This window comes from Pyrus communis, chromosome 1 (genome assembly GCF_963583255.1).
Source record: "Pyrus communis chromosome 1, drPyrComm1.1, whole genome shotgun sequence".
Lineage (NCBI taxonomy): Eukaryota > Viridiplantae > Streptophyta > Magnoliopsida > Rosales > Rosaceae > Pyrus > Pyrus communis.
Genome location: NC_084803.1, coordinates 26,157,905 through 26,172,336, shown reverse-complemented (window position 1 = coordinate 26,172,336; position 14,432 = coordinate 26,157,905). Strand labels below are relative to the sequence as shown.

At 39.1% G+C, this 14,432-nt stretch overlaps 2 protein-coding genes and 1 pseudogene across 3 annotated transcripts; 1 reads left to right on the top strand and 2 right to left on the bottom strand.

The window, feature by feature from the left end:
- The first annotated feature begins 5,889 nt into the window (after positions 1-5,889).
- LOC137748631 (protein SLOW GREEN 1, chloroplastic) lies at positions 5,890-9,424 on the top strand. 2 transcript variants are annotated; one of them, XM_068488799.1, is made up of 4 exons: positions 5,890-6,623; positions 7,299-7,445; positions 7,701-7,781; positions 8,784-9,424. In XM_068488799.1, the coding sequence occupies exons 1-4, from the start codon at positions 5,955-5,957 to the stop codon at positions 8,970-8,972; spliced, it is 1,086 nt and encodes a 361-aa protein (XP_068344900.1). In that variant the 5' UTR covers positions 5,890-5,954; the 3' UTR covers positions 8,973-9,424. The 2 variants fall into 2 exon arrangements, with proteins under 2 accessions (XP_068344900.1, XP_068344907.1); XM_068488806.1 differs by lacking the exon at positions 7,299-7,445.
- Positions 9,425-9,485: 61 nt separating this feature from the next.
- LOC137725305 (glucan endo-1,3-beta-glucosidase 8-like) lies at positions 9,486-11,419 on the bottom strand (annotated as a pseudogene).
- Positions 11,420-11,619: 200 nt separating this feature from the next.
- LOC137729373 (glucan endo-1,3-beta-glucosidase 8-like) lies at positions 11,620-13,185 on the bottom strand. Its single transcript, XM_068468317.1, has 2 exons — positions 12,851-13,185; positions 11,620-12,724 (listed from the first exon to the last, which is right to left on the bottom strand). Exons 1-2 carry the CDS (start codon positions 13,183-13,185, stop codon positions 11,620-11,622), a joined length of 1,440 nt encoding a protein of 479 aa, XP_068324418.1.
- Between the last annotated feature and the right edge of the window lie 1,247 nt (positions 13,186-14,432).

Below are 14,432 nucleotides of genomic sequence, written 5' to 3'. Positions count from 1 at the left end.
CAAATACCCTTAATTCATACAAATAACTAGTTGTTGATTAAAAAATTCTTGTGCGATAATCAAGTGGTGCTTTCACTAATTTTTCTAATATGCACCCAAAGAATATATATTCCGTAAACCTTAAAATATGCCTTTTGCACTTTCTAAGAACACAACAAATATCTCGATTCACTACAATAGTCAATGATAATCTTCAAAACAGAATCCGGACACAAACAACACCCTTAATAATGCAAAGGTGTGGAAAATTAAATACGAAGCACATATAATCGAAAGGAAAGTTGAGCTAAATAATGTTACAAAAATTAACAGTTCATTCTTCCATAAATATTTAATCGAAGGAAGAAACTACAAAGGCAAAGAGAAAACGTAGATGAGGAAAAGTGCAAAAAATTAACCATCTACACTCATCTTCGTTTAGGGGTGCACATTTCTTCACCAACAGTTGATGCCTACTCCTCCAATTTTAAGGTTTAGCTGTGAGAACTCTTCATCTAATAGTGACACACCCTGACCCGATATGCCCACTAGGACTCCGAATCGAGTTATGTTGGCCAACACTTGGAAGGTGACGAAGCCATAGGGTGTATTGATGTGCAACATGTGAATAAATTTAAACCTAAAAGTGCCTAAATACAAGAGTGCGCAGTGAGCGGGTATGAACCCATTTCACACGTGATGGCAGAGCATAAGTACAATACAGTACAGTAAAATAGGGTGAGAATTATACTATCGATGATAATCACCTACACCAAGATTTGCCAATAATCCTCGTCGGTACAAAAACTCTGCTACTAACACCTAGAGGGGTGAAAAATAAGGGTGAATGGGCCTAAAAATAAAGTTTTAATAAAAACCTTTTGAAAGCATTATAACCCCTCGCCGTATAGTTTCCAGAAAATAATACTACTATGTAGATATAAAAACCAATGCACAAGAGCAGCAAAAACTAAAGTTTGCCATGTCATAATATCTTAGCAATAATAAATGTAAGCCAGGCATGAAACCAATATAAAATAGTATGCTAGTCGGAATCACCTAATGTGAACTGTACGACTGGGCATGTAACTCATCAATCTAGGCTAGCACACGAGTCGGAGTCACCTAATATGACCTATACGACAGGCTGGGTATGAATATGCACGCTCAAGTGCTATGATCACGTGAAAGCTGTGCGATAAATCACAGGTCACCTACGAGTCGGAACCACGTATTGTGGTCTGTACGACAAGCTGGCACCAGACTTGGATCCAAGGTAAGCGTGCAGTGCGGGAGGTGAACAATCACGTGAAGGTTGGCCCTAGCCCCAGGTGGGAGCACTAATACAGGGGTGCAACCATGATGAGCTCTAAATAAATGTGTGCATACCAATGCAATACAACCCATTCAATCATATAAGGCTAAATAGCCAAAGTGGTCCTTGAGATTTGCAGAACCCCTGAGATTGAAAATCTATAGAAATGGTCCCTGAAATTGTCCATCATCCATGATTTTGGTCCTTCCATTAAAAACTCTTTGGGCAATTTTCAAAACTTCGTCACTCAATCAATTCTTAACCAAATTCGACCTATAATATATCAAAATGAAGATAGGAAAGTGTAGAACAAGATTATACCTATTTGGAAGCCACAATGGTTGCCGGATATGGCCAGAAAATATCCTGAAAGGTGACTGGTCCGCAGGAAAACAGGAAAACTAGCCGGAAATTGGGTAAACTTTAAACGTTCATAACTTCTTCAATACTCAATGAAATCGAGTGATTCAAAAACAAAAATCATACTTCTCGATGAGATGAAGAGAATGGCTCCTTTTTTGGTGACTAAATCGCCATGATTTGGCAGGAAAATGGCTCGAAAGTGGCTAACTCGAAAATGGTTAGCCACTTTCGAGCAGTTTTTGGGCCAAACCACTTCGATTTAGCCATCGACAAAGATACCATTATATTCATCTTGTCGAGAAGTATGATTTTTGTTTTTGAATCACTCAATTTCGTTGAGTATTGAAGAAGTTATGAACATTTAAAGTTTACCCAGTTTCCGGCGAGTTTTCCAATTTTCCCGCGGACTAATCACATTTCAGGCTATTTTTCGGCCATCTCCGGCAACCATTGGGCTTCCAAATGGTATAATCTTGTTTGACACTTGCCTATCTTCATTTTGATATATTATGGGTCGAATTTGGTTAAGAAATGATTGAGTTATGAAGTTTTGAAATTTGCCCAAAGAGTTTTTAACAGAATGACCAAAATCATGGATGGTGGACAATCTCAGGGACCATTTCTATTGATTATGCAAATCTCAGGGGCCATTTTGGCTATTTAGTCATCACATAATACTCACCTGAAGCTTACTTGAGTCTCCGCATCATCACACAATACAATTCACAAGTGTAACAATGCAATATTTAAAATGTAACTTATTCATGACATGGCAAGCAAAGCATAGTTCCATATAAAAAAAACGTTTCTGGAAATCGTAAAGTTTATATATATATATATATATATATATATATATATATAGACACACACACACACTATAAAAAGGAAAAAGACCCACTCACCTGAGGTCCACACTACAACTCCCTATCACGAATATCGAGGCATCACGAACGATCTATGCCTAAAATAATTAGCAAATCATCTCTCAGAATTCTTATCAATAGAACACGTAACTTACATATCTTATTCGGGAAGATCCTTACGTTGGATTCCCGATCCGTAGGTTTCTAATATCCTCAAATACTATAACGTATCAAAGTTTGGTGACGATCCAACAGTCGAATTGTCGATTATTATAATAATCAAGCGGCAGACCTTAATGGAGCAAGGTTCAAACGACGGAAATTCGTCAATCGGACTTCACGTATGGAATTGGAGAATCAAACTTAGCCTAGGAAGGCCAGGGGATGCCGTGGCCCACGCGTCGCCGTACACGGTGGTCAGCCGTCCCGACTTGCCGAAAAAATCAACTATTTCTAAAAATTCTCAAATTTCACATAAATGAAGATCTCAATGAGTAGGGCAAGTTTTATACCTGCAGTCAAGTCCAATTTGGCAGGGAAATGCTTCAATTTGTCTCGAACCCGCCGAAACCCTAAAATTTGGGTGAGCTGATTCGCCAAATTTGCAACTCCGCTGTCCCAAAACTTGTTTGGGCTTTGTTCCTGACTCCAAAGGAGTGCTTTGATGGTGAAGATCGAGTGTATTTCATTCAGAATTGGCGGATTGCCACCAAGAGTCCCACAACGCCATCGTTGTCGTACACCCTGAAAATGCCTTATTTGCTTCGAAATTTTTGGTGATCAACTAAGGAGGAAGGGCGTGATGATGTTGGCAAGTGATGGGGGTCCTAATTTGCCAGAAAAAATGGTGGGAATGCGTCGGAATTCACTCGAGGTGATCAGGTTTTGAAATGGGTTGCTGGTCAAGGGGATAAAGACCGGGTTCCTCTCCCTCTCTCTTCCCTCCTTCCTTCCTTTCTTCTCCTCTCCCATTGGTTTTCTCCTTTTCTCCGTTTCCTAATTGATCCGGTTCCCCCTCCTTTCTCTCCTTTATCTTCCATCTCCACTGCCCATCTTTTCTTTCCTTTAATCTAAGCCACACACGTGGCTTTCCAGATTTTACTCCAAAAATCTGGAGCATTCCAGAAAATAATACATTTACAATTTTGCCCTCAACTTCATTCATTAATAACTCCTTCGTTATAACTCCAAATTACATTTTGTTTGCGCCCACACATTCGTAGCAACAAGTACTACGAGGATATGTCAAGAAAATGGATCTTACGTGACTCAACAAGGTGGTCAACAAAAGTCAATGCATTTACCTCAAAGGGCATTTTCGAAATTTCACATTTTTAAATTATAAAAACCGTAGTTTTTTGGGGACGGGTGGTTACAAATAAGGTTTTGGTTTTTAATTTATTAGGTTTAAAACTTATGGGTATTTGTGTCTATTTAAGTGATATTTTGGATATATTTGAAAGTTTTTATAAAAACTGATATTTTTTAAATCAAGAGCTAATATTTGACTATATTTGATAAATACTCAACAAATAGCTAACATCTCACGTTAGTTTTTGCAAAATTTGCAGGTTTCACTTTGTTAGATACCTACAAAATTAATTAAGGCGCAAACTAAACACAGAAACTCATTTGCCATTTAGAGCAAGTCCGCCCCTCTCTATTGCTCAAGTAATTGGGTGATTAAATTCTCCAAAACTTACAAAATCCTCTCCACCTAAAGGCCAATTAGTCCATCTACAGTGAAAAGGAAGCAGGCTCGACTGCTCAATCGAGCCACAATCGCCCAACCAAGTGCCTAAGAGAGTGTTGATGTCACCCACATTATAACTTTTTATCACCAAATGCATGCGCTTCACAAGTGGTCTGACAAATTACAAGCAGCAGGGCCCGGGCTGCAACAATCAGGGTTGCTACGAATATGAGTCGTTGGATTTCCCAAATCCGACGGAACGGTCTGTTTTAATCCAATTTTTTTTTTTTTTCAAAAAATAAAATCTCAAGAAGACTTGTGCCCACGTGGCACAATTTGGACTCTTGGATTACCAAAAAAAAGATCATCCAACAATCTATATTAATTTTGTTATTAAAAAATGTTTAAAAATTATAAATAAATACAAAAAATAATAATTAAAATAAAGGGGATATGAACCGTGCGTGACCGCGACTGGATTGTAAGTTCGGATAATAACAAGTAGTGTTACAAGATTGGATAAAAGTTCTATTTCAAATTAAACATAATATTAATATTTTAATGCCAATTGCCTGGATAATTCAATTATTAATAAGGATGTACTTGGAAAATTACTATTTAATAAAGCAATAACCACCTTTGCATGATTGATGGGGGGCAATTATTGCCTTAATGGGTTGGAAGTGGTCTATACTCACAACAAAGTTTAAAAATAAAAAATGTAAACAATCCATCATTTTTGCTTGAGATAAAGTAAACTCATTGGTTTATATAAAACTTAAAGGAAAAATGCTAAAGATACTCTCTTAAAATGGGGTTGTTCATAGACTCCCTGCCATCTTATAGTTTTGACACAATATTTTATAATATTGACATAGATATTAATGTTAAACTATGAGGTGGCTGAGACTTCATTGAGAGTCTCACTTTGAGAGAGTCTCCTTAGCATTTCTCAAGTTAAAAAGACTAATTTTTACCTATGCCATCTGAAAATCTCATTTTTCTCCCTGTAACTCAAAAGTTTCTATTTTACTTTTTGAAACTCAAGGTTCGCTCTACTTTTGACACACTCCGACCGAAAACAAGGCGTGACGGCCAACACGCCCTGTTTTCAGTCGGTGACCCATTGGGAAGTTCTCATGTGAGTTCCCATAAACAAAACCGTGAGGGTGTGGTAGGGGTCCCAAGCAGACAATATCGTGCTACGGTGAAGTCGAGCTCGGGATGTGGTGGGGGTCTGGGCTGGGATGTGACAATTTTGTCTATGAAACTTGATTTTGATCTCATTTTGCCCATTGAAACTTGAAAGTCATCTCTATAAAACTGAAAATTCGCTCCCTGTTGACTTGGATCTATTAATTTCTTGTATGGATTTGATTTGGGTCTGACAGGCTAATCAATTTCTTTTTCATTTTTTCATCTGTTCAATTTCTTTTAAACTTAATATTCTCTTATTGTTGCATGTTAACGCATAAATGAGATTTATGATCAATTTTGTTGTACATGTGACATAATCTTAGTGTGTGTTGAGTCCTACGTATGTTTCAAAAGACGAGTTTTAAGGAGAATAAAGAGATATAACTCAAAATTGAACGAATTTTGAATTTTAGAAAATATAATGATGACTTAAAAATAAAATCCGCAATGCAAACGCAACACTTTGAAATATTGTTCCCTGCTTTTATTTGGCCAGCTGCTGCTATGATTTTAAGCTCCAGAATCTTACCGGTTGCAGGTTGAGATGGTTTGGGGGAGTTGTGCTGCGAGTGCGAGTGCTTGCTCTCTTCCTCTTCTTGAAGTTGAAATTCTGAGCCACAATCGCAAGCCCTCATTCCTCCACTCCAATTCTCACCCTCTTGCACTCAGACAGCGACGCTCCTCAACTCTCACCAATTATTCCACACCCTCCTCATCCTCCTCCTCCTCCTCTAAACTTCAACCTTCACTTTGTTTCCAACCCCACAAAACCAAAGATTCATCAACAACTTTGCCGCAAAAAGCACTTGTGGGTTTTGTTGTTCTTGGGTCAGTTTTCTTTGCTGGGTTTGGCTGTTTCAAATGGGCAGCTGTGTCACGAGCTGCTCAAACTACTCCAAATCTGGAGGACAAGACAGAGACTACCCACCAAGGGAAAATTGAGGAGCAGGAGGAGCAAATGTACCACAAAATTCTGGTGGACGACCCAAAAAATGTTGGTGCTTTGAAGGTTGTTTTGTATGGGAAACTGAGGAGAGGGAAGGCAGAGGAGGCTGTCAGCTATGTGGAGAGGTTGATTGAGCTCGAGCCACACGAGCTCGAATGGAGGCTAATGCTGCCTCTTTGTTATGAGATCATGGGCCAACTCACTTGTGCTAAAACATTGTATCAGCAAATCTTGGAGGACAGGCCTCTTTTGCTCAGAGCTTTGCATGTATGCCATTGCTAATCGATACTGCCTTCTGGGGCTTTTTATACATTTATTATTATTTATGTTAAAATAGTTGATTGATCTTATAATTATATATATTTTGATTACTTAATGAGGTTGGATGGATCATAGTAATAGGCACGTATACCCTTAAACTTAAAATTGAAGGATTGGCGTATTGTTGAATTGGCTCAGTGGATGAATCAAACTTTGTGTTGGCTGCTGTGTCTTTGGTTTTCATAAGAATTGCACGTAAATTACGTTCTATTTCTACTTCGTTTCGTATTTCTGTTTTTCTAATTTAGAATTTAAAGGGATTTTAGAGTAAGAAACAACTTTTATTTCTAGTTCCATCTGTCTTTTTCTTGTTAACTGCATTGCTTCATGTTGTCTCATCACCGTTTCGGGCTTGGTGTTAGAAGTTGAAGCATTCTACTTTACGAGTTGATCCTCGTTGTTGGGTTTCCGTTGAAATCTTATTTCAACAGATATATCTAGTTCACTGAGTATTTGCGTTTTCAGTTACCTAACTGGATGGATTCAACTTCGACCACATTAAAATTGTGGCATAATCAATGATGATGTTGTCGGTATATTGATAGTTCACTATTGTTCTACAGTAGCTTATGTTTCTTTGCTTGAGAAACTGAAAAACTTACTGATCTTCTCTTTGTTCAGGGTCTGGCATTGGTTATGCACAAAAACCATGAAGGTCCAGCTGTTTTTTCAATGCTTAATAAGGCTTTAGAAATTGCACAGCGTGAAAAAAGAGTTGTTGAGGAGAGGAATATAAGAATTCTGATTGCACAGATGCATGTTATAATGGTAACTGATAAATCTGTCCAAACCCTCATTTTCTAAACTCGTTAACCGGAGAGGGTGTGGTTATTGGGATGTCCTATGAAATTATCACTCTATGAAAGTTCTTGAATTGTATTTGAGAGCATAAATTCATTGTTCAAATTGAATTCTTGTAGGTAAAACCAATTGTTATCTGTTGTCGCTAATGTTAGCGGAAATCAGAAGTAATATGGTCTGTTTACAAACTTTGTGACTTTTGTATGCATTTATGCATTTTAGGGAGAACTGGAAGAAGGCTTGAACAAATTCCAAGATCTGGTCAATGCAGATCCACGAGATTTTCGGCCTTATCTTTGTCAGGTGAGTTCATCACATCATTCACTTGCTTCTGCTTGTTTTTCTTTGGTTTTCCTTAAACTTATAGTTGACTGGTATCCTAACAATCTAACAACCTTAGCTTTTAAAAACATTGGGACAAAAAAATTTACAATGTATCATACCAAGAGATCCTAAGTTCACCTGGAACTGCAACCTCCCAATTTATTTTGAATTTATGAGTAAAGCGGTCTAAGGGTATGGGACTGGGAGTCACATGTGAGGAAATGTTAGATTATAAGACAATAGTTGACCTACATTCTAACAACTTAATCTTTCAGGAATACTGGTAAACCAACAAAATTAATAGTATCTAATATGAGATATTATTTCTCCTAGTGACTGATAGCTATCGTCCTTGAGCGACATATAATTTCATGTTGGTTTGTTTTAGCTTAACAGCCTGCTACCTATGTGCAATGGAGCACCACAAATTTGTCTCTGCATTACGGTTGTTAAGACAATAGGTTAGGTTGCAGGATCTATGAGTGCTCGAAGATGGCACTCCACCCTATATGTATTGCTTTGTCAAGCATTTCCAAAGTTGTACTAGCTTAGATACAAACTGTATTTTCAGAATCAAGAAAGAAAAATCACTTTAACAAAACTACCCCTCCCATGTCTCATTTAGGTCTATCTTTTGCAGAGATTAGTCCATTAAAACACAGAAGTTGTGCTGAGAGACGAGTCATGCTTTTTTTTTTTTTTTTTTTTTTTACTAGTTTGAGGAATTATTCTGTTGGACTTGTTAAAGAGGGGAAGTTTTGCTTTCTGTTATATGGTTCTTTCCCAAGTATACTGTAATCCTACTTGAATGCATGGACACTATGAACACTGGAATAAGCTTGAAAGTCAGTGTGCAATGCATGTTGCACATTGAGTGTATGGGATAAAATCATAGAACTAATGGTTGTTAAACAGAAAGAGAAACAAATAGTGGTGCTTTCAGAAGTGCAATGATTACTAACTAGTTGGCATGTGTCTCAGGGAATTATCTACAGTCTACTAGATCAGAAAAAGGAAGCTGCAGAACAGTTTGAAACATATCGGGCTTTAGTGCCTGAAGAATTTCCACAAAGGGGATTTCTTAATGATGTTGTGTTGGCAGCAGCCAACAACAAATCCGGGGAACAGTTTAAGAAGGATTTTCATAAGGAGTTCTCATACAGGAAGTGACAATTGCACTTTTATATCTGGGATCTGTTGCAATTATACATTTAACTGCCGAGTATCGTTCATATACCAGGGCTGGGTTCGGTTGCATTTAACTGGATTTGAGATTGGTGTTCTTGCGTAGTTTGGGATTCAGCAAGAGAATGTTGTTGTCTGAGAGACTCCATCGACTTTCCCTTCTACTGGAATTAATCAATAACCTCATTGCTTGGGCTGCCACTATCCTCCTCCTAATCCCACGACTTGCACTTGTAATGCAGGTACCATAATGTTTCCCGTTGATTGGCGATTCAGTAGCTTTTGGAAACTTGACAAGCTTTAACTGTTACTATTGTCAGAAAATTTGGTTTCTTCCTATGCATCTTGTAGTTACACTTGAAATTAACTGATGTTTTTAACGCGTGATACTTGATGTACAATTTGGTTGAATCTCTCTTTTAAACTTTACTTTTAGATGTAACGTCCTTTCTTTCCAATTTCTTAGTAACATTCTAACGATAAATTTAATTCAGTGATTAGAAATTGCGAGCGTACATGTCAATGTTGAGGGATTCCAACAGACGGAAATGGTTAAAATAATGTGAAGAAGGCAATAACGAAAAGCAGTGATGCATATGCGTAACTCAAGGCGTGCCTCTGCCCGGCAGCACTTAGTAGATCAATCTGTATCCGGAATAGACAATCTCCTTTGGAGGGATCGCGTGTTACCTTCGTTCCCATGCCGCTGAAATCGCATTTCCGGTAATCTTGGTCTCCTTTTTGGTAGAACTCATTGAAAGCATAAGAGATTCTATCATGCATTTCCAAGTCACACGACCTCTTCCCTCCCAAGCTTGTGCAATCTGCCTGCGAGCACGCGTAATTGAATTCTGCTAGTGCACGGCTCAAGTTCCTAACATCGCTATTCAACACACACCACTTCTTCTCCAGGTATTTCACTCCCTCTACGCCTTTTAGCATCTGATGTCCGGACGCTTGGCCAGAGAGGTCCATGGGAAATTTAGGCTTGCCATCGTAGCGAAATATTCCCCAATGGCGTTCAAAGTCCCCCGGAGCAATACTTTTCTCATCCTCGTCAAAGAGCCCGAACAGGTACACTTCCAAGTACCCTTTCCTAAGAGGGGTTCCCACTTCACTTGCGAGTTTCTTTAGGAGGCCATCATAGAACTTCTTCGCCAATCTGCTATTCCCGAAGTCGTGGCCGTCAGTAGGCCATCCTACTTCCCCAATTACGATGTCCAAGTTCGGGACGCCCGCCTTCTTAAGCGCCCAAAGAAGTGTATCGTAATTTGCATCGAACACGTTGTTGTACCGGGCACCGTTGTCTCTAACCGGCTTGCCACCACCATCAAAGAAAGCGAATTCTTTCGGGAAGCCGGAGCTTTGGGAGAGACTAAGGAAGGGATAAATGTTGACAACAAATGGCGACTTATGCGTGCGAAGGTACTCCAGTATCTCCAACATGCTTTTCTTTATGTCCTTTCTGAAACGCCCGTCTGATGGTTTGTTGGAAGGAGATTCGTAAACATCGGCATTGAAGGGAACAACGCATTTGATTTTTCCTCCAACGCCAGCTTCGTCGAGGGCCTTTTGAACGTTTTTCACCGACGGGTAGACATCCTTAACAAAAGTACCGTTGTAACTTGTTAAGAATGGCTCGTTCCCGACAGCCACATAGCTGTGGAAGACAATTAAACAACAACAGATGGATCAAGTCAGTCAGTTTCGCTAATTTTTGAATCGGATGACACACATTTTGGACATGAACACACACACATGCATACCTTATGGTGACGCCTCCGTCATGAAGATACGCGGTGACATTCTGTTTGACCCATTTTCGGGCAGTTGCGTAATCGTGAGCAATTTTGTTCAATTTTTCGTTGGGAATTCCGACCATGACATCAATTCCAGTGCCGGACAAGGCTTTCATGGTCGTAGGATCTGCATCGAAAAGCTTCACCTTCTTGATCCCGTTGTCCTTAAGCATCTTAACAACGTCGTTCGGAGGCAAAGTGTGCGACGACATTTGCCCCCAATTCACACCTAAACCTTGTACAAGGTCCAGGTCCACCCAGATTCCCAGCATTACGGAATACAACCACCATACAAGAAACATTTAGCTCTTAGCTAGCTAGCTACTGATCGTGATGGCTACAGTTCTTTTGAACTGTGACTACTCCTTAATTTTATGATTGATGGAGTTTAAGACGAAGAATTTAGCCAATGGAGTGGAGTTAAACTAAGATATATATGCATGCGTTCAACGGACCTGAAGGCCTCTTATTTATAAGAAAAGATGTCAAAGGAAGCGCGAAGATAGTTTGTTACTGGACTAATTTTTTTCTAATTTTAGCTGGCTCTTTTCTACTAAACTTTGTACGTACGGACGCAATTTTAGTGTCTACTTTTCTCATGTCATTTTTTCCGTTGTCTAAATTGTTCTGCATCCTACGTACATATATCGAGTGTTCAAGGCTGTAGAGAAACGAGCCTTGAAACTAGCTACTAGCTAGGTAGGGCACTTCACAATTTAGGACACCGTAATTATCTAATACAAGCATCATATATGGATAATTAAACTTGATTAGTCACAGTGCCATATACAATTAATTTTTTATTTTATGTAATTAGTTAATAGTGAAGTAGCTCATATCATCATCCACAACAGTCCTGCAAAGATGCTTAGTGCATAAGCCGCACCAACTGCACCGTGCCTCGACGCTCCGGCGCTGACAATCTGAACTGGGAAGAGGCAATCTCCTACCGAGGGATTGCTTTTCGTGATAGTTGCCATCCCATTAAAATCACAGGCTCGAACATCTTGGTCTCTGGTTTGGAAGTAGATGTTGAAAGCATAAGAGGCGTTTCCCTGTTGATCCAAATTGCATGACCTTCCAGTCCCCAAGCTTGTGCAATCAGACTCAGCGCAAGCGTAATTCAGTTCCGCTTGCGTTTGGCTCAAGTTCTTAACGTGGCTGTTCAACACACACCACTGCTTGTCCAAGTATTCCACTCCTTGTACGGCTTTCAGCATTTGATTTCCGGATCCTTTTCCGCTGAGATCCATTGGGAACTTTGGCTGTCCATCATATCGGAAAATACCCCAGTGACGTTCAAAGTCTCCGGGAGCCACACTTTTCTGGTCTTCGTCGAAAAGGCCAAACAAGTAGACTTCGATTTTTCCCCTCCTAAGAGGGGTGCCCTCCTCCTTGCCAAGTTTCTTGAGGAGGCCATCATAAAACTTCTTAGCATTTTTTATATTCGCATTCTTGTCACCATCGGTTGGCCATCCCACTTCCCCAATTAGGATTTCCATGTTACCAAAACCTTCCTTCTTCAGTGCATTAATCAGCGTATCGCAGTTTGCATCAAACACATTTTTGTACTCGATGTTGTTGTCTCTAACTGGCTTGCTACTGCCCTCAAAGAAAGCAAATTCTTGTGGGAAATTGGCGTTCTGGTAGAGACTAAGGAAGGGGTAGATGTTTACAACAAACGGGGCCTTACTGTCAAGAAGGTGACGGAGTATCTCGACCATATTGTTCTTAATATCCTTTCGAAAACACCCGTCTGATGGTTTGTTTGACGATGATTCGTAAACATCAGCATTGAAGGGCACTGTGGCTTTGACTTTGTCCCCAGCGCCTGATTCATCTAGGGCCTTTTGAATGTTTTTCAATGCCGGGTAAGTAGTCTTAACGTAGGTGCCGTTGTAACTCGTCAAGTATGGCTCATTACCAACACCCACATTGCTGTACATTAAAAGTTAAAACACAACAAAAATATGTTAATTAAACCTCTGATCATACTAATTTCAGGATTAAAAAAACGCATGCTAATTATATATGCAGATTAAGGAGAAGAAATTTAATCCAAACCTGATACTCACGCCGCCGTCGTGAAGCCATTTGGTAACATTTTCCTTCACCCATTCTTGTGCCTCTGAGTAACTATCAGCAAGCTTTTCCAACTTGTCGTTCGGGATTCCGACCATGACCTGAATACCTGACCCGGCCAATGCATTCAAGGTCGAAGGCTCTGCGTCGAAAAGCTTCACTTTCTTGATCCCATTGTCTTTGAGCATCTGAACAACTTTTTTAGGCGGCAAAAGGTGCGATGACATTGTACCCCAGTTGACACCTAAACCTTGTGCAAGGTTGGTTGTGGCCAAAATCACGGACAAGACCCGTACGAGAAACACGGCTCGAGCCATGGTTTGAGCCTGCTGAACTATGGTGGACTACTGAGAAGATAGCCAGACAATTAGTGATTGCTAATGATATCTTGGCTACAGGGCCTAGGTTTATGGAATGGGGGATGGTGAGGTTTCTTGGGGCTGAAGGAAGAGTTTTAAATATACGGACGGCCGCAATAGAGTAAGGTAAGTACGCACATTACATGGGTTTGCAAGGGCTGCAACTAATATTTCCAGTTTTAGGCTGTTGGTATACAAGAGCCATACAAGGTGTCAAGTTTTCTCAAACTATTTTCTTTTTCTAATTTTGGGTTCCTACAATTCACAGTTCTGCATGAAATGAGCGACGCCTTAAAACTAGGCTCATTTAGGTTTTTTGTTGGAGAGTTTTGCAAACATAGGAAAATTTTTGTTTTATTACAACTTGTATGTTCCACTATTAGTGTATCATCATATATTACAACTATTTTATTTTATTTTTTTAATAATTGGGCAACCAGGACAAAAATGTAAGTAGAGGACAGTAATGTTTACAGTAAAAATTTTGTTGAGCCTTGGTTTGGTCTAATAAGGTGTTTTACAAGGAAATAGAACTTGGGCCTTTAATTTGCTCTAATAAACAGTGCATGCCCAAATTGTTTTTACTTGTCAAAAATACCAAGGCACTTTTATTTACTTTTGGAGGGAAGATGATCATGGATTTAAACAAAACCACCGTCTTGATTATGCTAATCACTACAAGAAAACATGATTTAGGTGACGACAAACATTCATTACATAAACATAAAAATTCGTCACACTTGACTATATGTGACGAAACTCTAGCATCATTGGCACTTGCATCACCTATAGTCCACTAGACGAATTTTACTTTCGCCACATATTTTTAGTATACGTGACGCCACTTTCGTCACTTAGTAACAATATGTATGACAAATTATATGTCACAAAATACAAAAATTCGTGACCTATTTTTTCGTCTCATATCAGATTTATAAGTGATGATTTTGTCGTCACCCAATATGATCACAGATGATATAGTTTACATTAAGTGATGCTAAAAGCGTCATATATTCCTTTGATATGTGGTGAAACTTACGTCACATACATTTAAATCAAATACCTATTTCGAAATAATATTGATGAATTAAGTGTTTTTTCCTGTTTTGTAATCTAGAATTGCAGTTCATAACAATTATAAGGTAATGCTTTACATTTTCATTAATCAACAATTAAAGCACATAAGTCAAATACATTCACCAAAT